This window comes from Tachypleus tridentatus, chromosome 3, assembly GCF_004210375.1.
Source record: "Tachypleus tridentatus isolate NWPU-2018 chromosome 3, ASM421037v1, whole genome shotgun sequence".
NCBI lineage: Eukaryota > Metazoa > Arthropoda > Merostomata > Xiphosura > Limulidae > Tachypleus > Tachypleus tridentatus.
In genome coordinates this window covers 18217574-18244293 of record NC_134827.1, presented here as the reverse complement: position 1 = coordinate 18244293, position 26720 = coordinate 18217574, and the positions used below count along the sequence as shown (strand labels likewise).

General features: G+C 31.7%; 1 protein-coding gene across 2 annotated transcripts; it reads left to right on the top strand.

Moving 5' to 3' along the window:
- Positions 1–9609: 9609 nt before the first annotated feature.
- LOC143246464 (proteasome subunit beta type-3-like) lies at positions 9610–26493 on the top strand. 2 transcript variants are annotated; one of them, XR_013025984.1, is made up of 7 exons: positions 9610–9756; positions 12664–12848; positions 13352–13459; positions 17886–18063; positions 18470–18560; positions 24406–24500; positions 26357–26493. XR_013025984.1 is itself a non-coding variant. In XM_076493210.1 (6 exons), exons 1-6 carry the CDS (start codon positions 9754–9756, stop codon positions 26403–26405), a joined length of 618 nt encoding a protein of 205 aa, XP_076349325.1. In that variant the 5' UTR covers positions 9610–9753; the 3' UTR covers positions 26406–26493. The 2 variants fall into 2 exon arrangements, 1 of the variants encoding a protein (XP_076349325.1); XM_076493210.1 differs by lacking the exon at positions 18470–18560.
- The last annotated feature ends 227 nt before the right edge of the window (positions 26494–26720 follow it).

Genomic DNA, 26720 nt, shown 5'->3' with positions numbered 1-26720 from the left:
CCAGAATGGAAATTTTCTGGATTCTGCTGTCATGAAAATTTTCTTTAACAGGCCACAATTTGGAACAATATCAAAAATTGTTAATACTGCTTTTACTTTTAACATGCAAAGACTTTATGAAGAGTTATTATATTACTAATTTTAATGAAGCCACAACTGTGAAATTTTGGCTGAAGGTTTTTTGTTTTATTTTTTAACAATATTCTAGAGAGTGAAAGTTTTTGTTTTTCAAAAGTTATTGCTGAATGTCAATGGTTGAACTACTTAAAACAAAAATATATATGCGTCTATCATTAGTATATGATGAAGTGAGTTTAAATCTATTCTGACTCTTCCATTGCCAAATAAATAAATATACTGGGAATTGTTGGTTTAATTAAGAATGATAATATAAAAAGAAACAAACGAGTTTGCCCTTTCCCTCTTTCATTTCTAATAATACTTACCACTTGAAGAGCAACCTGTTATTTCTTCTATTGTGGAGTTGTTTTTTGTTTTTTTTGTAAAATGTTATATTTCTACTAATAGTCTGAATATCTCTTTCAAAACTGCCACTTTTCCTCTAACATGCCAAAGGTTGGGGCTATCACTTCTGTAGCTGAGCTGCTAACTTCATGCTGAACTTTATTTGGCAATTATTTTACTCTCTTCTGCTATAGTCTTTGTCTGTCTGCTGTTTGTTGCTCATCACATACGAGGTATATTACTTAATTGTCTGTTCGCTATATTCTCTACATCAATGAGTTACAAACACAACTTCCCATTATCATCTGGTTTTAACTCATAATAAAATATTTAATCTCAAAATGAACTAATTAATATCTACACCAAATAGTCTCTTATATCATGACATAAACCTCTCTTTAAGAAAACTATTTACAATATTTTTACTATATACATAGACTGTTTTCAACTCACATACTAAGGTTTCTCATGTAGTACACACCAAAATTTACAGTTTCTTCGCCTCTCCTGATGTAGGGTTTTCAGTAAAAATCCTCCATGACCAGATCCCTTGTCTTCATCTTGACTTTGTGTTGCCTAAAGTCCGTATTTTGTGATCTGTCTGCATACTAACACAGTAAAATATGTTCTTCCTTCGTATCAGTCAGTTTGACATTTATGTTAACATCTTTGTATGTCTCATCTTTACTCAGTACTCTTATACTTAGTACGTCATTATCTTCTATAATGAAGTCACAGTCTTCAGGTTTTGCTACTATGACAACTACTCCTGCTATGTCCATTTGTACCCACAAGGTCTTCTTCTCTCCAAAACACTTGCTCAACAGATTAATGTGGCTAATCTTGGTCTTTCCAGTTCACATCCATCTTGTAGTCCATTCTGTTGAGTACTCCATGAACTTCAAAAGGTCATTTCCACTGTAAGATGACTTTGTTGTGATTTGTTGGCAGAAACACTAACACCTTCTGTCCAATCTTGAAATATCGATCCTTGGCCTCCTTGCCGTAGATATGCTTCTGACTTGCTTGAGCTGCATATAAGCTCTGTCGAACAAGTTTACAAGTCTTCTCCAGTCGGTTTCTGAGGTCTAACACAAACTGATATATGTTCCTCACAACTGAATCTTCTCTCGTCCACAACTCTTTCAGTATATGCACTGGATATCGTAATTTTCTTCCATGCAGTAATTCAGAGGGTGAAAATCCTGTACTTAGTTGTGGGACTTCTCAATAAGTAATATTGTACCCATTTCAGTCACGAGTTCTTTCTTGGCATATCTTCTTTAGCATACTCTTCGAAACTCTATTGACTCTCTTACAAAATCCATTAGGTTCAAGTTTGTACGGTGTGGTAAAGAGCTTTCAAGTACTGATGAGTCTATACACTTTCTACATCAGTTCTGAAGTACACATGGGTTCATCTATCACTTAGGATTTTTTTCGGAAAACCTACTCTACAAAATATATCCAGGAGGGCTTCTGCTACTTTCTCTATCTTCGTCACTACTATTGTTTTCTGATACTGTATCACATAGTCAACTACTTTCAGCACATACTGGTTTTCATTGTCATACACAGGTGCTAGTGGCCTGATCAGGTCCACGGCTACTGTAGTGAATGTGCTTTTCTATGAGAGGCATCTACACAATGGCACTTTGGGTATCTTTCCTTTAAGTATTATTCTTTAGCAGATGTCATATGAGCTCCAGACATCTACTCACATCTCCGATGAACTCTGACCAATGGAATTTACTGGTGACCCTGTATGCAGTTTTCTTTGTTCCTAAGTGCCCTCCAGCAATTGATTCATGTTCCAACTTCATCACACGAGTCTGATATTCTGATGATACTATGATCTGTTTAAATTCCCCTGTATAACTAACTGCCTTGATATATTCAGAATAATACTCTTTTCCGATCCTCTATTCTACAAGTATCTTTTCCTTTTGTCTTGTGCTCGACTTTCTCTCAGTCGTTGTCCTAAGGTTTCTGCAGTGAAGGGTTTTTCTTCTGCACTTCCTTAAGTTCTTACAAACCTACATTCTGGATGTTGCCTTTTGACACTTGCAGAGGCTTAATATATTGTTTGCTCTTCTCTTCTTGAGCTTTTATTGTAACAGCATATGCTTCATTAGTTTTCTTTCTGTCTAGTTTCTCCAAATTTCTACTACCTTGAACATTTTCTTTCACCAAGTTATATATAAGTTTTTAGACACATAGCTTCATAGTCACTTACATAATGTGGAACACACACCTTTATTTTTGCTATGGGAAACTTTCTCGTTGTCCCATCATTTAACACACACAAGTGTACTTTGTACTTTGCTTGTCATATGATACTAGAATTTTTCTCACTGTTGCACTACTACACCCAGTATCTCATAGAACATTCACTTTCTGGTCCTTAACATATTCTTCATATATTGGCTTATTATGGTTTATTGGCACCTCTTGATGTTTGTCACATGCTCCCATTACTAGTGGCAATGTTTATTCATTTGCTAACTTGAGCCGAGCATTAGTTGTGCACTGATCAATCATGCTTTCTTCATATATTGAATCTAGTGAACTGTCTTGATTATCTCTCTTCTGACAACAGCGTCCCTAGAGCCAGTCACTATTTTTTGTTTCTTACAAGCACTATCTTTGTAAATAGCTCCAGCTACTTTATGTTGAAGTTTCTTCTGCGTTTGCTGGTAATAGACTTGCACACCTTAGTATATCTTCCCTCTTCTGTCTAGTAACCTCCTGTCACCTTTGGTAGACTCTTCCTTTTGGTCAGGCATCACTAGTTTCAGGGTGTGTGTGTGTCTTCTTGCAGCGAAGCCACATGGAGCTATCTGCTGTGTCCACTGAGGGGAATCGAATCATCGATTTTAGCATTGTAAATCTGAAGACTTACCGCTGTCCCAGCGGGGAACACACTTATTTCAGATTTAACTAGATATTATTGGACTTACCAGATATGTTACCTCCATGGACTTCCATACACTCTTCTGTCAGCTTGATCATCTCATCTTTGTCTTTTGGTGCTCTCTCCTGTAGGAACAGTGACAAGTGAGTTTAACACGTGATCATGAAATTATTTTGCACTAATAGGTATGCCAGTCCCTCAGAACTATTTTCACATTTGGCCATGTTAGTCCATCCGGTGCAATATCGTTGCAGAAGTATCACAAACTGAAATACGGTTTCTCCAGTGTTGGACTTGACTCTTCTGAATTTCCATAGAAAACTTTCTTCAGTTAGTTCACACCATTTCAATAAAGTCGCTTTTAACTCTTCATAACCCATGGCATCTTCTGACGTCATGTCTGGATTTACTTGTAGGCATTTTCCTGTAAGACATGGGCTGCAACAGAATACTTGGTTGCCTTAGTCCCAATTCTGACTTTGGGCAAATTGTTCATATTACTTCAGAAAAGCATCCACTCATCTTTATTTTTTACCAAATCCGGGAGCTTGGGTTGGCTGGCCTTGATTCCACCAAATCCGGGCAGCTTGGGTTGGCTGGCCTTGATTCCACCAAATCCGGGCAGCTTGGGTTGGCTGGCCTTGATTCCACCAAATCCGGGCAGCTTGGGTTGGCTGGCCTTGATTCCACCAAATCCGGGCAGCTTGGGTTGGCTGGCCTTGATTCCATTGTCCTGTTCGAGCTCGTCTTTCTTAGATTAGGTGAACTTTACAGTCTCAATTTGTGTCTCCCTATTTCAAGTATCTCCTCTCGATCTCTACTCTCATTCTCTCTATATCCAGCCTCTCCTTCTCATTTGCTTCTCTCTCTTCTGTCCCCCACTAGTACAGCAGTAAGTCTACCGATTTACAATTTTACAACGCTAAAATCAGGGGTTCTATTCCCCTTGGTGGACTCAGCAGATAGCCCGATGTGGCTTTGCTATAAGAAAACACACACACACACACTCTCTTTTTTCTTTCAAACTTTCTTTCATTTTCTCTGTTCACACTCTTCTCTCTTTAGCTTCTGTTTAACAAATTCTTATAGTTAACTGTCCTTTAACCCGAGACGTTCTCCTCTTTCAGTCCATTTATCAAGATCACCTGAGATGGTTATATGAAGTAACTGTATCTCTACATTATTTACACTACTGCTACAGGTGTGCTTGTATAGGCCTAGTTATTTCCATTGTCGTTCAGGCTTTCTTCTATTGCCACGTACCGCTGTATAATCCTAGTTGTGGTTCATCAATTATCAGGTAGTAAGGTTGTGTTCTATTCGCTAATTGTCAGTTGAAAGCTTTACTTATACTCCTTAATAGTATAAATATACACTGTGTTGTTGGGCTTAGGATTCTTCTACAGTACGTATCTGTGACTTTTTGACGATAAATGAACAGCATGCACTCCACTTGTTTTCATAACTAATACATGTTCTAACTAGCTGCGTATATATACAACCAAAGTCTTTACACTATAGCAGCGTTTCCCAAAGTGTGGTCCGCAACCCGGTATCGGTTTATGAAAAAAATGCCAGTCTGTAGAAAACTAAAAAAAAAATAATAATAATTTTAACCCTTTTACTACCAATCGCCCATTTTTAAACTTTCTGTTCTTCTCATAGAAAAGCCACGTTAGGCTATCTGATGGGTCCACCGATGGTAATCGAGCCCTTGAAATTAACGTTGTAAATCTGTAGATTTACTGCTGTCCCAGTGGGTACTTTAAACATTTTCCAAGCCTGTGTTGTATATTAAAGAAGAATGTATTTAAATCAGTTAATATATTCTAATAAAATTAATATTTTCAAAATAAATTATAATTTAAATTTTCATTTCATTTCACTTTTCAACTAAACAAATATAAGAGGTAAAAAAGTGAAACTTTGTACTTAAGGCTATGAAAGTATAGAATTCATAAGTTGAATCCCTCAGAAATTAAAGTGAGTCCAAGCCAATCTTTCCCTGTCTGCGGGTAAGATCAAAGAAGGAATTTTATCTCACATAAAAGAACCATAAAACAAACCAATTATTCAATCAAGTTAACCAATTTTTCGACACCGAAGTTTTAGGAATTTTATTACAAATGTGTTAAATTTGCATGCGAGATCTGGGTACGTCTGGTAGCGCCAGGTAGCATCAGACAAGCAGACATGTACTGGTGGTCAGTGCTAGAAGCATCAGCTTGTTCTGAGAAGAGGGAGGATAGTTTGTGACTTAATTTATACTAACTAAAAATTTAAGTTGTTCCTTTTAAGAAAACTTCTCTCCAATATAGCTAGATGGCTGAAGAAACATGCATCACACAAGTAAACCTCAAGTGATGCGTAAATGCAGGCTAATTCTAGTGAAACTGAAGTTAGTGAAAATAATATGCCTAATTATAAACGCTTAAGTGATATGCAGCTTGATAGTAAAGAAAATAAAACCCATTGGACTCGACAGTATTGTGATGAATATTTGAAATATGATTTTATAAGTGGAGGTAGCAATAATGGCTTGCCACTTTGTGTTCTTTGTTGTTCAACATGATTAACATGAAACCCATCGAAACTGAAATGTCACTTGGATACGAGGCATTCAGAATATTCGAGTATGAAAATCATAAATAAGAAAAATTAAATATTTTTTTATTTTCCAAACAAATAATTTCACACACTTTTTTCACGAGATTTTTCAAAAAAGACTTGGTTATGGCCTCACATGAAATTTAAAAACTAATAGCTAAGCCAGGTTGTCCGCATACAATTGGTGAAACGTTAATACTTCCTGCAGTAAAAATAATTATATCTCGTGTTTATAAGAAAAACAATAAAATCAGTTGACTTTACTGTCCCTGTCTTATAATGCAGTGAAGAAGATAATTATGGATAAGGCGAAATATATTGAAGAAACTCTCATACGTCGAGTTCACTGTAGTCAGTTTTTGTTTTTTTTCACTACAAGTGGATGGAAATACAGACATAGCAGATAATGTCAATTCGTAATGGCTAGAAACCCACCTGAAGTAAAAGTATATCTCAGGACAGCTGGTATGGATATTAATACGTTTAATAATAAAGCAAAAAACAACTTTTAGATCTTCTTAGGTTATCTTCAGGTTAATCTGAAAAGTGTTAATACCCATACCAACCGTCCTGAAATACATAATGCTAATTTAATGTATTTTGTATGATATGATTATAAGAACACAATTCGTGAAGATTTATTGTTTCGCAAACCACTTCTAACAAGAACAATGGCTGACAAAAATTTTAATTTAACCAATAATTTTATAATTCAGAGTGGTATTCAATGGGAAAAATGTGTTGGGTTGAATACTGATGGTGCTCACTCAATGGTAAGTTTCTATAAAGGAGTTTTCCAGAGGACCCGATCAATGGCACCAGACTGTAAATGGGTGAATTTAAGCATTCACAGAGAGGTCTTAAATGTGAAGGAAATGTCCCTACTTTTGAATTCAACTGTGCAAAAATGTGTTTAATTCATAAACTATATAAAATCTAGTTTGTTGAATTCCAGAATCTTTACTGCTTTGTGCTAAGAATTAGGAAGTGAATACAAGCATTTCCTTTTACAATGCGAAGTGTGATGGTTATCAAAAGGAAATGTTTTAAAAAGACTAATCGAAATGAAGAATGAAGTAATCTTGTATTTGGAGCAACATCCTCCATCAGCAAAGGATGCAATATTTGAATTTAGGAACATGTTTCATAATTTGCTTTGGTTAATTAAGGGGGGCTATTTATGTGACGTTTTTGGCTTTTTAAGTGCGTTAACTCTAAATTTACAAGGTGCTAACAAATATTTTTAAAGTCCAGGAAAGATAGAAGCAGCTATAAAAAGAAATTAACATGTAGGTACATCGAGTTGGGAAAAGAAATTATAAGTCTTTCTCTACTTTAACAGAATCACAAAACCAAGATGAAGAAGATAATATTCCAGATGAGATTTCCTCATCAATCAAAGAGTATCTTTTGGGGCTAAAATCATACTTGAAAAAATATTTTCCTTCAGTTGATAGCAGCAAAATGTGGAACAGGAACCCTTTTACTCTTGACACGGAAAATGAGGAAGGATTGCAACTCAGTGAATCAGAAGTTGATTCTGTTTATTGAACTGTGCTGTGACTCTGTACTGAAAGACCTTTTAGTCATATCTCGTTAATTACTTTCTGACTAAGCTGTCGTACTGAGTATCCAAAATTATCAGCGAAAGCAATAAGATTTCTTATGGTCTTTGTGACGACTTATTAATGCGAATCAGGCTTCTCAACGTTGATTTTTCTTAAAAACAAGTACAGGAACAGATTGTATGTCGAGCCAGATTTGAGGATCATATTAATTTATTTCCCCCTAATTTGAAGTTTCTGTGTGGTGAAAAACAGCATCATGTTTCTTATTTGGTAAGTTATCTCTTAAAAGAACAATACTAAATATATAGTTAATGTAAAGATTATGTAACAATGAAGTATGATTTATTTTATTTCTTATTACACAGTAGTACTTTAAAACACCTGTATATTTTATAGTCGATGATGCGTTGATAAAACTAGTGCTAATAAGTTGATGTTAAGATTTAGTGGGTTATCTAATTAGGTATTTAGGGAGTCCGGGCCTCATGAAAAATACAAAAATTAACCGGTCCCTAATTGTAAAGTCTGGAAAACTATAAATATCATAGATATATCATAAACATAATATATTATTCTCTTCGTCTTGTCGAAAGTCCCCTTCAGCCAATTTAGTTGCTTTAAAATTTCAGTTAACAAGCCGAATTACATTTCTCTATTTCTGTTGCACTAGTATATAGTGTGTAATTAAGTCAGAAAGTCATGAGTTAAAGCAGTTGTATATTCCTCTTCCATCAATCGTCTGTTCCTTTCATCAGAGTGCACTCAGGCTGGTTCAATTACTTTATAACTCGCTTTGACAAAATAAACTATACTTTTGTCTCTTTTAAAATTTTTAGATTACTTCTACCATATTAAATGTTAGGCCTGTCACTTCTACGGCAGCTAACTTCACAATGAACATTTTTTTGGCCATGACTTTACTCTCTTCTGCTATGTTTTTCCTATATGTAGGTTCCCGCTCATGTCATATTATTTATATATTCATTTCTCAATCATCTATATATTACTCGACTCGTAATCCGAGGGTCGCAGGTTTGAATCCCCGTCACACCAAACATGCTCTCCCTTTTAGCCGTGGGAGCATTACAATGAAACGGTCAATCACACTATTTATTGGTAAATAGTAGCTAAATAGTTGACGGTGGGTGGTGATGACTAGCTGCCTTTCCTCTAGTCTTACACTGCTAAATTAGGGACGGCTAGCGCAGATAGCCTTCGTGTAGCTTTGCGCGAACAATCAAACAAATCAAACCAACCCAATCTCTTTGCTATATTCTCGACATCAATGAGTTAAAACACAATTTCCAATAATTATCTCCTTTTAGCTCATAATAAGATTTTAATACTCGTAAAATATTTATTCACAAAATAAACAAATTAAGAATACCTACATTACACAGTATATTTATATTAGTCCCCTATTCGCACAGTGGTTTGTCTGTGGACTTATACTGCTAGAAACCGGGTTTCGATATCCGTGCTGAGCAGAGTATAGATAGCCCTTCGTGTATCTTTATGCTTGATAAGGAACAACAAGGTTAGTTTTAAGCTTAAAAAAAAGACACGCTTAGTTTAGTTTAGACTTTAGGATGGGACAGCCGAGATGGATCAAAAGGTCTCGGCCCGCCATGGCCAGGTGATTAAGGCACTCGACTCGCGAGTTCAGATCACCGTCACACTAAACATGTTCGCCCTTTCAGTTGTGGAGGCATTATAACGTGACAGTAAATCCCACTATTCGTTGGTGAAAGAGTAAACCAATTGTTGGCGGTGGGTGGTGATGACTAGCTGCCTTCCCCAAGTCTTACACTGCTAAATTAGGGACGGCTTGTGCAGATAGCCCTCGTGTAGTCTTGCGCGAAATAAAAAAAAAAACAAAAGGTCCCTTGCTGTCGCTAAACAGTGTATTATGTTTTCGTGGGGTTTCAAGTGTTTAGGAGTAATCCATTAACTAATATATTTTAATAAATATAAATCTTCATGCCTAAATATCGTATTCATAAAAATGGGATATTTTAATGTTAAAAGCACAGCTTACTTTAGTGACATCTGTCGGGAAAATGAGTTATGCAAGTCATTGTGGCGCTGCGGTTGAATCAGATATTTTTCGGTTTGCGTCTGGGTTTGAAGTTACATATCATAACAAGTTTGAAATAGTATATGCACTTTTAGTTTTAAACGTATTTCAAATTTAACAAAATGGTAAGTAATAATCGTTTACAGACTATTATAATAGTAGGGTAATAACGTTAATAGAAATACTACTTAAATTACTTTCATTCATCAGTTAAACTTCCTAAGTTCCATTTTATTTTTTAAATAGAAACTAGAAACTATTATAAATGCAACTGAGTTAAGCTTCAAATGTTATAATGACTGTTGTCTTCAATCAAACATTTAAAGTATCTACGAGTTTTAATTTTATTATGGCTTATATATAGCCTAAAATAATTTTATACCCCAGAAAAAAAAAATTAAGGTTACAACTTACACCGAGTTTTTGAAGACGCATTTGTATTTAACATTTTACTTTCAGACTTAAGCCAAAGTTGATAATTTTAAAAATAATATTAACTTAATCTATCATAACACTGTGATAGTTATTGTTCATGCACTTGAAAATGTAAGTAATGCTTCGCCCAATATTGTTTCTGTCGATATTTGCTAACTTTAGTCAGGATAATGTCTGATATTGGGCAGAAGGTCGACATATATTGCGCATTCTTCTTTGCTTTCACTAACAATTTTTTTAAAATTGGATGAATCATAAACTATTACAGTATCGTAGAAGTTGGAGTTTGAAAAATTTCTACAAACATAAAATAATATTACTATGTCAGAAAATTAGCCAACGAAGTACTTGATACATTTAGAATGTATTTACATAAGATTATAACTTTAGGCCTGTTTACTATTGGCATAATATTTTAGATAATTAAAAAAAATAATAGGATTTTGGATGAAATACCTATGGGTTAAAACTTTGTGTCATTAATTACTTTTAACGGTAGAATGTGCATATAAGAAAAGTAAACAGAATATCAGATGCATGTTTGTGGATACTATGTTGTAAAAGTGTAGTATAATAAGAGCCTTGCCTGACCCATCAGAAAAACAAACAAATGGGACTTACATTCCTTCTATGAATTTCGTTCACCAATCATTCCATGTTATTAAAAAAACAAGAATAGTGCAACTTAAAATGATGCGTAATATAAACATTACATACATACAAATTGACAGATAGCTTTTTTGTATATTAGAACAATTATCTGGGATAGTAATAAACAACTCTATCCACTAGGAGTCCAAGTCTTTATTAACATAATCTTATTTCCCAGTCCTTGTTACATAATGTTTCAACAGAAATTGTTGAAGTCTATATTATTTATCTGTTTCATGAAGTTGTCTTATTCAAGTTGCTCTTGGGTAAATGGAAGATGTCACAAATCCATAAATCTAATGTGAGCTATGTAGTTGAAAGAATTTTTGATCATGTAAGCTGAAGTGGTCTGTGGAGTTGAGATTGCTGTTGTGACTCATGTAGTTAAGATAGTTTTCTGCATTTTTAGGTTTTAATCTAATATTTATATATAGTTTCATTGCAAAGTGACACAGATGAACTGAGTATTACCAACAAACACTAGCTTTTATATATATTTGAAAATACTCCAGTAAAACTGGTAGTTTTTGTGGTAAGGGGGAGAGATAACATTAGTGTTATCCATATATCTATTCAGTGATCATTTTCTGTAGACTCAAAGCAAATATTTTAGTCACTCAATTTGTTTTTTTTGTAAATGGGTATAGAAAAATATTTTACCTTATCATGGAAAAAAATCATACAAAATTCTGAGCGTTCAGAATAAAATAACCACAGTGTCTAAGGTTAAGTCTTAGATGCTTTGTCAAATGTAACTTTTAAAAAGTTACTGGTCATCTGTGTTTTCAGATGCAGAAATATGGCAAATGTATTCTTACTTATTGACCTTTATACAAATTACCAAGCATTCCATCAAAGGTTTCTTATTTAAAAAAAATCATAAGTGTTAACTAATAAATCCAGTTATTTTCTAATCATTGTAATTGTACACAACTGTAACTTTATAAGAGATAGATCCCAAACTTAACAAAAGTGTTCAATAAATAATTTGAAATTCTTAAATGATATGATTGTTCCTGTCCTACACTTTTCATTTTAAAACATGGGGAAAACTCTTACCAAACAAAAGTAGCCACACAATAGTTTAACTGTTTTTGTTTTTGTGCTCAAACTAAATCTTTTTCTAGTAATTTTAATCACTAGTTGATGGTCAGATGATATTATTTTAAGACAAGAATTTTTACATCTGGGTAGATGGCTCAAATGGCATCTATATAGGACTTCAAATTCTTAATAGTTAAGATATATCTTATGAAGTTTAAGGACTATATAAGACTTAAAGAAGTTTATACTACAGTTATTTTCATCTGTTTGAAAAACTAAAAATGATACATATCATTACATAAAAAAAATGAAAACATTTACTTTTCATGTCAACAAGTAAATTACCTGCCTCTCAATAAAAAAAAACTTCATTTAGTTCATCAGTCAAGTGGGTAATTTAAATTTTTTAAATTAATTCTATTAATATTTTGCTGTTCACATAAGGCCATAAATTATTATTTTACGACTATATGATTTTAAAAGATGTTCAGGATTCTTATCCTTTATTACAGTGCCTTTTGTCACCCTTCTTTAATTTTTATAAAACCAATAGTTTTCATGCTGTTTTACCATTTTGCTTTTTTTTATATGTGAATAATAATTGATTACATATTTATAAAGAGTGTGCCTATAACAGAAAATTCTGAATTCTACATTGCTTATTGAAACAATATATTACATTTTAATTTTGTACCTGAGTTTCATTTAAAAAATGTATTGAATATTTGAGAAAATTTGATCTTTTAGCTATGTTCAGATTAGTTAGATGTGGATTAGTTCACATAGATCATTTGATACAATGTAAATGTGTGTTAGCTCTTACACTATGCAACAATGTATAATGTAAATTAAGGTGACAGTTGTGTAATTAAATTTATTGTAATACAAATTATTTTTTATAGAGCATTTTAACATACAATGGAGGTGTTGTAATAGCCATGAAAGGCAAAGAATGTGTTGCTATTGCTGCTGACCATCGTCTTGGAGTTCAAGGCCAGCTGATTTGTAAGAACTTCAACAGGATCTTTGAGATGGGTCCAAATCTCTATCTGGGTTTACCAGGACTTGCTACAGATACAGCAACTGTGTAGGTCCACCAATAAACTTTGAGATTAATGTATGAACAATGTTTTTATAACTTTATCAAGTTCATTTATTTTTAACAACTTTATATGCATCAGCATCTCTCAAAAGTTTTTATATTTAAAAGTATTTTTCAGTATTACTGGTTCTTATATGAGTAACACTATCTTTCCACGTTATATATATGTAAAATGTGTGTGTATGACACATGACTGAACTGACTATGTCTTAGTACAAGGTAATTTTCATGCTAAAAGTAAATGTGCATCTTTTTATCATAGTTTTCTTATTTAATGTGCTTAACCTATAAAATTTTGTTTCATCTAAAGTAACACTAACTATAGTCAAATCATGAGCGTACATTGAAGGGTATTAGTGACCTGACTAAGGAAATAATGTAAGTTACAAATTAACTGAATGAAACTATGAATATTGTTTACATAACGTAAGTATGCATACACATACACACACATATATATATATATGTATATTTATATTCATTTTAAGATCTCAACGACTGAAATTTCGCCTTAACCTATACGAATTACGTGAAAATCGAAGAATCAGACCAAAAACTTTCAGTGCTCTTGTCTCCAATTTGTTATATGAACGAAGGTATGTTCTATATGTTTTATATTTGCAATGTTTGATATCAAGTGTCCTGAACATTTCTTATTTTCTTCAAAAGAACATTATAAAAATTTACAGAAGTTGACAGATGATTGTTTAATTAACATCGTCATTCTATATGTTGCAACAATCTTGTACGAAATGATAAGTTTTACTTTTGTACCGTTATGAATAGAACCTTAAATTTAGTTTAAAATATAAATGACTTATAACTTACATTATCACAAACAGATTAACTTAATAAAATGTGATCATTCCATGTCAAATCATCCAGATTTTGGAAAATTTTCCAGGTGACACCCTCAGAATGCCTTGAAAAAATTCACATGTGCTCATCTACCTATATAATGAAAATCTGCCAAAGATTAGATCAATATCTCTAATAGTTTCTGATTTACAGCCCTGTAAAATGTAGTTCTTTTTTTGTTATTTTTGGCAAATTCATTTTCAGGCAACTTTGGCTGCTTAAAGCTGCAAGAGTAATGGTGGTAGAAGGCTGAAAGTTGCTACACTGACTGAATTAATCTTCCAGAAGTAAAAAATATTCTCAAACCAAGTTTATCTCTCTTAGAATTTGCATAGTGAGGCAGTAAAATCACCTGAAAACCCAAAATCGTAAAAAACATTGGTTTATGTAATAAGCCATAGCTCTAAGACTTAATATGATACAAAGCTGAAGTTTGTTTTCAAATTTCCTATAACATATCAGTTGATAAATCAGCAATTGTTGTAATTAAAAGTCTATTAGTTCTCATGTAAAAAATTTAGTTGCATGCAACTTTTTATGATTTAGCTAAAAATAGCCCTACTTCAGGCCACAGTTTGACCATGTCACCAGTTAATCAGCCTTTTTCAGATTTTTGCCATATATTCTTACATCTTTGAATATGATCTACACAAACAATCAGGATGGTGTTCAACCTACTTTTTGACTTATAATTTTTTAAAGTTTCCTCTGACCATACATTGTTTACTTTGAAAAAAAAAACTTCAAGTGTGTTACTGTGTGCAAATATATCCATACAATTTTAAAATAATTTATTAATCCCATTGAAATATTCTGATCAGCCTTTACCATATATTCTTACATCTCTGAACATGATTGTAAAAAAAAATCAAGGTTGTGAAAAATAATAAATTATCAAATATTAAGTGTCTCTGATATGTACCATTGGGCAAAGGACCACATTCAGGGCATTCAGTTCTTTCTTGTCAATCAGGAATCAGTCCTGCAGAATTGTATAACATTTGATCTACTTGAGCACTATGTAAAATGCAAAACTGTAGCAGGTATTAGGTCACATCTATGTAAAATTCAAAACTGTAGCAGGTATTAGGTCACATCTATGTAAAATGCAAAACTGTGACAGGTATTAGGTCACATCATAGCTTTATTCTACCAACACATTCTATATGAGAAGGCTATCAGATGATGATGTGTACACAGTTGTAACTGTTGGTAGTAGCAGTGAAAGTGATGCTGCAGCAGCTCAAATAGGGTCTAATGATAGCAATGACAATTATCAGCCAGGAAAATATGTGGCATGCATATACGATCATGAATGGTATGTGGGAAACATAAAAGATGGATCAGATGAATATTCTGCTGTGTTGGTGTCATTTATGAAGAAATCAAGAAACGAACTGTTCTCATGGCCTGCAAGGTTACGTGAAGATGAAAGCTGGATTCCTTTCCAACATATTCTTTGTCTGATAAGTGCACCTACTCTGCAAGGCAGTAGTGCTCGCCACTATGTTCTAAGTCAAAGTGATCTCAACATAATCAAACTCAATTTCAGAAAATTATTCAAGCTGTCTGAACAAAGCAATGTTTATTTGATGTTGTTAAGGCTAATTTATCACCAAAGCAGTTTTTGAAACATTTCATTGTCACAATTATTGCAGTTTGGTGTGACTATAGTCTTTCGCAGTTATCCCTGTTGTAGCACTGTGCTTTTTGTGTCTGATTTACCTTTGTATTTATTTTATTATGAATCTTATACTCAGCCATATCTGCATAACTGTAATGCATACACAATATATTTGCATTGCCATGTGATCTAACTAGTTATGCCAATAAACTGGTTCAGAAATGAATTAATTCTTTCTTGTTTCTTACAGCTTAATTATTTAACATTGTGAAAGGCTGGTTAGAATATTTCAGTGGAATTCATAAAATACGGACAGGTATTTTTCAAAATTGTATGGATATATTTGCATACAGTAACACACCTGAACTGAATTTTGTTTTAAATAAAAAACGTATGGTCAGAGGGTACTTTAAAAAATTATAACTCAAAAGTAGGTTGAACACCATCCTGATTTTTATTGTAGATCATATTCAGAGATGTAAGAATATATGGTAAAAATCTGAAAAGGCTGAATAACTGGTGACATGGTCAAACTGTGGCCTGAAGTAGGGCTATTTTTAGCTAAATCATAAGTTGCATGCAGCTAAATTTTTTTACAGGAGATCTAACAGACTTTTAATTACAACAATTGCTGATTTATCAACTGATATGTTATAGGAAATTTGAAAACAAACTTCAGCTTTGTATCATATTAAGTCTTACAGCTATGGCTTATCACATAAACCAATGTTTTTTTACGATTTTGGGTTTTCAGGTGATTTTACTACCACACTATGCAAATCCTAAGAGAGATAAGAGAGATAGCAAATTTTACCTTCTACCACCATTACTCTTCCAGCGTTAGGCAGCCAAAGTTTCCCAAAAATAAATTAGGAACTTGAATTACTAATATTGACAAGCTAGAATATAAAATAAGAACCTTGTATCTTTTTATTATGCTTAGATGTGGTTTATATACTAAATCAAACATGGTGGCCCTGTTAAATTCTTTCTATTTTTTGAAATGGTCCTTTATAACATCTTACTGCAATATATCACATGTTAATAACCAGTCGACATTTAGAATGTCCTCTTTGTGGTTTTCTCAGCCATTTTAATCTGTGAAAGGGCTACCATGTTATTTTGATTCAAGGTTTCATTAAGGTAGGTTGTGCTTTAGTCTGCTTGAAGTTTCATATTTTGTTAATATAAATACACCTTAGTTACCAAGCTTAAGAAATTATAGTGGAATTCTGTGGTACCATTATAGTTATTTATGACTTTTTGGTTATTCAACTGCATATACATCTTTAAAAAATGTTGCATATCCTTCTTATGCAAGATTTTAAACGGCTTAGCAACCTATGTCCAGTAACAACCAAGTAGAAAGGTCATAGCAAGAAGAGATAATCATTTCCTTTACTTATTGATTTATTGTTTTATATTTTAAGACAAATACATTTAATAATTTATTTCTGAATCATGATAATCTATATACATATGTATATGTTACTGTATATTACAATATACTAGTTCACTAAAACAGCCAAGACAGGGAAGACTAATGGTTAGTCTTATATTACTGAATAGGTGATCTGAGTGCATGTGCACCACATTAATGCAAGTTATTTAATGTTAGGTAGGCATGACAGGAAGGTTAATATAATAAAATATATATGTTTGTACATAGAATTTGAAACTTAAGCTACTTTGACTAAAAAATTGTATTTTCATGTTATAGTATGTAGTCATTTGGGTGCAAAAAAAGCATAATTTACATTTATTTCTTAATTTTGTATGAATGTTATGAGGTTGGTCAAGTGACAAACTCCAAATAGTTAGAGTAAAGAAAATAACAAAGTTTTACTGAAAACAAACATTTTAAATGTACTTAGGAGGTTTTAGAGATTATGCAAATAACATTCGAGATTTTTGGGACAAAAAATAATTTTTTAAGCGTAACATATAAAATCATTTTGCAATCGAGTAGTAAGAAAATAGACTATTTTCAGAAACAAATCTTTAGTAAAAATATTTCATTAAAAAATCTGTTTTTATTTTGTGTACAAAAAGCATGTAATCTTGATGAAAATTACCAAATTTTGTGAAGATACACATGCTGTATCAAAAGTTATAATGCAAATACTTAATGTGTGCATGTATACAAACTCGTGTATGTAATACCCAGTTTATTGCAAAAGGGTTAATTGATATTTATGTGTCATGTAATACATGTAAATTGTTTTAGTTTATCATAATGATGTAAGCTCAGTTTTATTTTTCCTTGGTGATCTAATTTAAAATGTAACATTGTTTCAGTTCACCTTGAAAATTTGATCAAATGTAAAACTGAAGTAAATTTAAGGTATAGCATAATATTAGTAAAAGAAATCTTCTGATATAGTTTAGAAAGAAAGTAACATTTTAATATGCTATTAATGATTGTAAATGATGTATTTTTGTTTTGTTTTCGAACTATTACAAATGCATGCCATGTAGTTATAAAGTGTAAATGAGAATCTTTATGTATGTAGTGCAATATAGAAGTTTTGCATTTCCAGGTTTGGACCTTATTTTGTAGAACCAGTTATAGCAGGTCTAGATCCTAAGACAAAAGAACCATATATTTGTAACATGGATCTTATTGGTTGTCCTAATGAACCTGAAGATTTTGTTGTGTGTGGTACTTGTGTGGAACAAGCATATGGCATGTGTGAATCATTGTGGGAACCAAACCTGGTAAGGGCAGACATTTTGTTCTTACTGAATTGTCTAAGTGATGTTAAATAAGAAAAAAAATAATTAAAATTTAACAGAAAATATGGATAATTTGCTATTCATAGAATTGGAACAAGAATTATTCAAAACAAAATAAATGCTGCAATACAAAGCACACAAACCTAGTAAAGTGATACTAGTTGGATAGAGTTTTAAATTATTTTCAATTCAGACGGTTTCATTTAGCTATACAGATCATAATGTCAACCACAGTTATTATTTTATTATACCTATATAAACTGTCATGTGTCTATCCATTGATATGTATTCCCATCTATTTGGTTAAAAATGTATTTAAGTACTTGCACGATATATTTATGATTTATATTATACCTGTATATATGTGGATTTTTATTGGGATGTCAAGAGTGAATACTCACAGACCACTCAAGTATGCTGGAGAAATCTTCTAGTGATAGTCCAAGTCGTCTATGTACTAGCCTTGCTGACATGATCAGGTTGGTAGGTTGTAGCCAAAAAAGTTGCTCATTTAAAAATTTTGGAATTGTTATACTGGAAGTCTTGGTGACATTTTTAGCATATTATTAGTATACATGCATGTAATATTTCTTAATCAGTACTTCTAATGGTTGATTTTTCAGTGCATGAATTATTTGGAATCATTGTCGATTCCTGCTGTTAAGAGCTATCGTACATAAAATTTAAGGTATATCAATAACCCTGTTCTTCAGCATAATATTAAAGTTTTATACACCCTGACAATTTTCACTCACTTATTTAACTTAATGTAATGTTTTGTGGCAACAGGGGGCCTGCAGGTCTATATTGACTGTTCCACACACTCAACTAAATTAACTTTAAGAAAAAAAAACTTAAAGCCAGCTTTTATCATTCATATACCTATCAAGTTATTTCTTAAAGTTGTTTAAATTTACTGCCTCTACAACATTTGAAGGCAACCCATTCCCAAGGCCAAACATGCTGTCGGAAAAATAAACTGTGTTAGTTGAAGATTGTTCCTATCCTGCCAGAATTTATACTTGTGACCCATATTCCTACTGTTTTCACTGTTTAAATATGACAAAAGATGATACATCAACACTGTCAATTCTTTTTACAATCTTAAACACCTCAGTCAGATACCTCTAATTCTTCTTAATTTCAAGAGAAAATTGAATAATTTGAGAGATTTCAGCCTCTCATATGACAACTCCTTGATCCAAGGCACCATTATAGTAATCCTTCTCTGAACCCTTTCCAACAATTTGATATCTTTTCTAAGGTAAGAAGCCCAAGACTGAACACACTATTCCAAATGTGGCTTAACCATTGACCTGTACAATGAAATTATTATCTCTATAGACTTGTATTCAATATTTCTGTAGATACAACCTAAAATCCTATTTGTTCTATCACTAGTTACAATACACTACTTGGATGGCTTAAGAGACTGATCAGTTATTACACCAAAATCCCTTTCTTTCCTGATGCTGTTAAGATTATTCCTATCAAAAGTATACTTATAATTCAAATTATGATAATCCATTTTGTTATATTTATCATACTTTAAAACCCGTCTGTCATTTATTTGTCCAACTCACTAAATGGTCTTAAATTCTTTTGTAAATAAGTAGCATCTTTGTCACAGCTACTAGCACCCAAGATCTTAATATCATCTGTAACTTTAAATAATTTATTAATCATTCCTTCATCTGTGTCATTAATGTAAATCAAAAAAGGCAATGGTCCTGAGACTGAACATTGAGGTACTCTACTTATGACATTAATCCAGTTTGACTTAACTCCATTTACAACAAGCCTCTGCTTTCTTCAATCCAGCCACTCTTCTGTTCAGTTGGTTAACTTATCTCCCACATCTACATAGATAAGTTTATTCACAAGTCTTTTGTGTGACACCTTGTAAATGTCTTTTGAAAATACAGATACATCAAATTTTTATACCCTTACCCCCATCTACATGAGAGTAACTTTTTCAAAGAATGTCTACAAAATTGTAAGGAAAGAGTTTTCCTTAGTGAAACCATATTGACTATTCAATAAAATTTGAACTTTGTTAAATGACTTTACAAAACATCTTTTAACAGACTTTCCAAAACTTTTTCCACAACTGATGTAAAACTAATGGGTCTATAATTACTGGAACAATTTATATCACCTCCAACAGTTACAATAGATAACTTCCAATCTTCTGGTAGCTGCCCACTATTCAAGGACTGAGAGAAAACAATAGTGAGTGGCTCACATATCCCATCTTTAACATTCTTCACAATAATCAGTTCCTAACATCTTGTATGCATCACTAGTTTCCAAAGAATCTCATTAAATTAAAATAAAATCTGTTATAGAATAAGTGATATTGTAAGTATTTACTTTGAATATTTTGCACTTTTTTTTGTATCCAAGAACTGTTAAGATCAGATGTTTGTGATATTTAATATTTTTTAAAGTGGTGAGACCAATATTAAATTATTTTTTACATATTTTATAACAAAAGTGGTTTGGAACTTTATGATCATCACTCCAGACAGCGCACGAAAAAAGTAGTATGGATTTTATTTCATGTTTTTCAACTTTTTATTTTACTGTACATTGATGAGTTCACTACAGTTAGTGTTAGGTTGGAGAACTGTGATATTTGTTTAGTAGGCTATAGAGATTATTAAAATGAAATATAAAATCATTAAGATGATGTATGTTTATTCTTAATATGAATATTTTCATTCAAACTGAGTAAAGGCCACAGAAATTCATAGACATATCTGTAGTATGAGTATTTGATTAAAATGTTGTTGTTTTTCTTTTGTACTTCTAATGTTTTTTAAACAGTTACAGTAAATTCAGAGTTTAGTAGATATGGTTTCACAGTACTGCATTTAGTCAAACTGATCAGTTTATAGAGTTCATAAATACCAATGGATACTATTACAATCTAATATGAAATGTTGCCATAAAAGTTCCTAACAGAGCATTTAAATGTCTACTTCTACACTGTTTTCAATACTGTCAAGTCCTAATCCAATCTTCAACAATATTCTTAGAGTTATGATACATAAAGTGTTGCCTTGATACTTGATAGCCAATTCACTCAATGATTTTCTGTTTCCTAATAGGCATAGTTTGGCAACTGACAGGTTCATTTGAAAAAAAAACTGCATAATTTTGGCAAGATAAAGCTTTAGACAATGCATAATTTAGCTTTTGTATGCTAACTTTTCTACTTTTTTATTATAGTTAGATATACATATATTTTGAATAGTTGATTAATTACAAATCAGTAGATAGTGTAATTAAAAACATTATCACATTAGCTTTTCATTGATTACTGTTACGGTCTTAAACATCACCATTACAACTTGTATTCTATATCAACAAATGGTCTTTTGAAGATAATAGTTCTTAGTTTTGTGTAAGGAAATGCAATTCAAATAACTGAACAAACGCTTTTTTGTTGTTTTTATAGTTCTCCACATCTCAAAAATCCTTTCATAAAAGTTCTGTTTTGTAGTAACACACAAATTTTTCACCAATTATATGAACTTTTATGAACTAAATGTGGAAGTTTATGCCTCATTACAACAATCATACAACAGAAAACAACAGCAAAACACATTTTGTTCTTAATATTTGTGTGAAGATTTTTTGAGAGTTTATACTTTCGGTCTTGTTTAGTTTTGTTTCAAGTTACTTTGATTTCAAACTGTGAGGATTATTTAACTGCTATAAAAATTAGAAATCATTCTAGCAGGTAAGTCAGACATCAGTGCGACAGTAAATAGTATAAAGTATAGTAAGTTAACTATTAGATGCTTACATTCAACTAGTAATAGGTAAAATCACAGAAATTGAAAGAAGTACATGGATGGTAATAGTTTATAAAAATTATGAAAAAATATAACTCATTAAAACTTTAAAGTGGATGTATGTCATTTTTTACCCTTGTTTTGTAAATTTCATACAAAAAATAGCTTTTAATACGTTTTCAGAATATTTTTTATTTGCGTTGATTTAGTGATTAATGCATCTAAATTTTTGTTTTTTTTCCACAAAATTATTTCAGTCGTTTCTAAAATTTTTATGACTTGTGGTTCAAACACTAAACAATTAACAGCCCACTATGTATGTTTGTCTATCCATGTGGTTGTGCATCTTATTTGGTAGTTTATACTGCTGGTCTTATGTAGTTTTGTGCTAAGCTAATACAGTTTCACACTGGGATTACTTGATTACTCTAAGAGTTAGGAGTCACACAGATGAATGGCACATCACTGTGACAGTTAATACATATAAAAAAATTACATGCATCAGCAATTTGTCAGTAGTACATAGAATCTACAATTTATCTTAATTTTGAAACTCTGTAACTATGCAAAGCAGTATATTACATAAATGGGATAAAATATAAATTTATTATTAAGATTTTAAATGTGTATGGCTCATCTCTATGATTGATATAACAGGTTAACTTTTAAATAATTAAAAACAAAGTAAAAGTAAAAAATGATTTTACATCACATTATTTGATAACTTCCAAAACTATAAAGTATTTTAAACTGTAATATAAGTATGCTATTTTCTTATCAACTACATTTGTATATATTTGTGGATTGAAACTGAACTTTCATCTTAAACAAAATCATGGTTGACTTAAGGTAAAGTTGCTTTAATAAATAAATAAAAAAGGTTATAGTAAGTTAATAATTCTTACCTTTTATTCATCCAAAGAAAATGTTGATTGCTGAATATCTTGCTTGTTTAACTTTGTCAAGATTTACTACTAGATATGGGCTAGTAACAGTTATCAATGTTACACTATTAAGATTTTTAACTTATTTAAATGAAGAGGACTTTTTAGCTGTGGTCACATGTTGCTTAACCCCTTCACTGCAAAATGTGCCATATGGTGTGCTTTAACTTTTTTCAAGCAACAGCCTGCAGAATGCACCCATTTGATTTTTGTGCTGTCAACTTCAATGAAAATCTCTGCAGCTAAGGGGTTAAACATAGCCTAGTGTAGTAAGTTGTTTGACTTTTTGTTACATTGCACAAGTGTTTCTATGATTTCTATCAGTAACTTCACACTAAATGATTTGTTGTTTTTTATGTTTATAAAATTAATTATTTTTTAGATTTCTCAAGATTATGATATTAATAGAATTTTTAAAATTCTCAATTGTTGGTAATTAAAGTTTTTTTGTTTTTATTGTATTATCAAAGTTTTAATGTTTCTCATTAAGTTTTAGTTTCTATCTTATGAATAATTTTAATCTCTGGATAGAAGTCATCTTGTATGATCACAAGTTTACCTGTGAAATAGTGAATATTGTAGTGCCTTCACTTTTCTGTGATTGGAGTAAATTGTTGTCGCTGAATTACATATTGCTTGCATAGTGTGCAAAGAATGTTTACTAGTTTTATCGTATGAAATCTAAAGACAGGTATTTTTTAACAATGTATTAATTTGTATATGTGTTTTGAAGAAAATCTGTGATGTAGCTTGTCTGATGAATAATGTTGATCAATAAAATATCATAGCATTATTCATATACCTAAATTATATTAATTTAGGTTACTATATAGTTAAGTGAAATAAACTCAAAATACCACAGATAATGATTTAGCTTATGTAGTAGTATACTCAAGTAAGATACCCTACTCCTTTGTAAGAATGATGTATTGTTTTACCATTAATTTTTAATTAATAATTAGATTATTCATGATAAATATTCCAGTTTTCCATCACATTCCTTTACTCCTTTCTATAACTTAATCTGACTGATCATAAAGTACCCCTTACTGGGTGAAAAGTTATGTAAGTTGAGTACAAAGGCAATGTCCAAGAAAACCTGAAAATGTAATGTTTAGTATTTTTCTGATTTATAATCAATATTGCCAAGCAATGTCAACTTTCAGGCTTTGTGTTGTGTCACACATACATTTTAATGTATAACAGTTTAGTATTAAAAAGTAACTTAATCCTAAAGATACCTGTAACAGTCTGCTATTGAAAGTTGTTGGGCAATAATATTATCTTATACCTGTATTTAGTGATTAAGTCTTTAAGTTATCCATGGGTAAAGTTGTTTTTCCTTCTTGAACTGGTATTGCTTTTGTTTATTAAACAAACCCTTTCATTTGTGTTACCTTGACTTCTGGCTTTCTGACCATGATGATTAAATGGCCCTCAGTGTAAAATAATTTGATAACATTGCAGTAGATCAACAACATTACATATCTGTGGCACAAATCTGTGTGGAATTGTGGGTTAAACATGTTAATCCTAGTTCTGATATACAACTTAACTTTGTGTTTGTATTTTCACAGGAACCTGATGATTTGTTTGAAACAATATCTCAAGCTCTTGTTAATGCATTTGACCGAGATGCCTTATCAGGGTGGGGAGGAATTGTGTACATTATGTAAGTTTGACATTTTGAAATTAGTTTTCTATTAGTTAGTAAACCAAAATATTTAGTCAAAGGGAAAAAGTGCAAAAAATCTTTATATTAATGAAATGCAAGGAACTGTTTGATTTGTGTATCTTTATACGTTTCCAACTGCTTCTGTGTGCTATACATGTGACGTCTAATTGTAACATTCTTACCATCCAATATGTAATGTATCTGATCATAATATTGTAATTTTCTGATTTTTTTTATCGTGAAATGTGCCTATACAATTATTTTTTAAATGTAGGTATTTCTACAGATTTTGATCTAACTTAACATTTTTTTTTATGTACAGAAATTATGGTTATGTGGTTATAGTGCAGCTATTTATGGTATTTAACATTTTCTATGTAGTCTACAGTACTCTGATGAAACATTATCATTTTCTGACTTGAAATATTGGCATATCCTCACACCTGTAACATTAGCATGCTTTGCACATTATGTAGGCCTGACATGGCCAAGTGGTTAAAGCACTCAACTTGTAATCTGAGGGTCGCGGGTTTGAATCCCCGTCACACTAAACATGCTCGCCCTTTCAGCCATGGGAGCATTGTAATGTGATGGTCAATCCCACTATTAGTTGGTAAAAGAGTAGCCCAAGAGTTGGTGGTGGGTGATGATGACTATCTACCTTCCCTCTAGTCTTACACTGCAAAATTAGGGATGGCTAGTGCAGGTTGTCCTTGTGTAGTTTTGCACAAAAATTCAGAAAACAACAACAAACAAACACAGTATGTATTGGTTCACAGATTAGATGCCCTTTCAAAGATTCAGCATATGAGTCTGTTGTCTTAAGCATTCAGAAGTAAATGTTTGGAAAATAGTATGCTTTTTAGTCATGTCAAAATATGTTTTTCTTTTAAATATTTTCAGAAAAACTAGTTAGAAATCTAAATGATATAAAGAAATTAATTTTATTATATCACTCCTTTTGTATTAAATTTAGATTACTTTGTTAGTAACTTAATGCATTTAGGGAGGTTGCACTGAAAATGTTTGAAAGGCTAAAAGGGAGCTATATATATATAACCAGAATTTTATATTTTAAAATCATCAAATGGTAATGTAAGATAGAATTTAACATTTTATGTTCTTAGAAATTTTGACTTCATTTGTAGTAAGATACTAGGATGTATGTGTGTGTGTGTTTTTCACTTCATTGTTCTAGAAACAAAATGTTTATCAAAAGAAAGCAAATTTAATACAATGTCTTATATCTCATGTTTTAAAGTATATCTAGATGTACCAAAGATTCACACACATCTTGAAAAACTTGAACATTTTTAAAGTTAATTTTGAGGCCTAAAATGTCATGGAAAATGGAAACATAAATGTTCATGAAAAGTTATGGAATACTGTGACTTCGTGAAATACATTATTTGATTTAATAATAGTTATTTATATCATTGAACAACTGATGTAATTAAAATGTTGTTAATTAAATAATTTTTTTTAAATACTGAAAAAATGTGAGGAGTGATTACAAGGCTGTAAAGTGTCACAGCAATTATCTTGTATGTCCTGGAAAATTATTTTTATCCAAGAATGAGAAATCCTAATACTCTAATTTAAAACATGGTATGTCAGTAATTATGTAGCATGTAACATAGTCAAAATATGAAAAGGAAATACTATGAGTACATTGTGTTTTCTAACCAAGTATGAATTTTAAAGTTTTAGTTTTTATCTTTATATCTGGTGAGTAATTTGAAATGTATTTAATGTTTGCATATTTTCCTGCTCTTGTTCAAAACTTGGAAAGTGTAGTTTTAATGCTTTACACTGTATGCCAAAATGTTTTTGATATGTTATCTTTATTACAGAGAGAAAGACAAAATTACTGTCAAAGAACTCAAGACTCGTATGGACTAAGCTTGAAATGTTCTCCAAATTAACTGAAGAGAAACTTTAATACCTGTAGAAATATATTTCATTCTATTAAACAATTTCATCCAAGAAATGTGATTGTTATGAAATATTTTTTTGCAGCAGTAATTATAAGCTACCAGAAAAAGAAAGGCCATCAGGACAGAAATCTTGAGGGAGGCTGGACTTGTAACCAATCTTTATATAGTAGTAAACCCCAGGAACATTCAAACGTTTTAATAAAATCAGTGTAATTTAATGATCAAAATAGAAATATCTCTTGGGTGACAAACATTACATGCAAAAAAAGAACATCTGGTA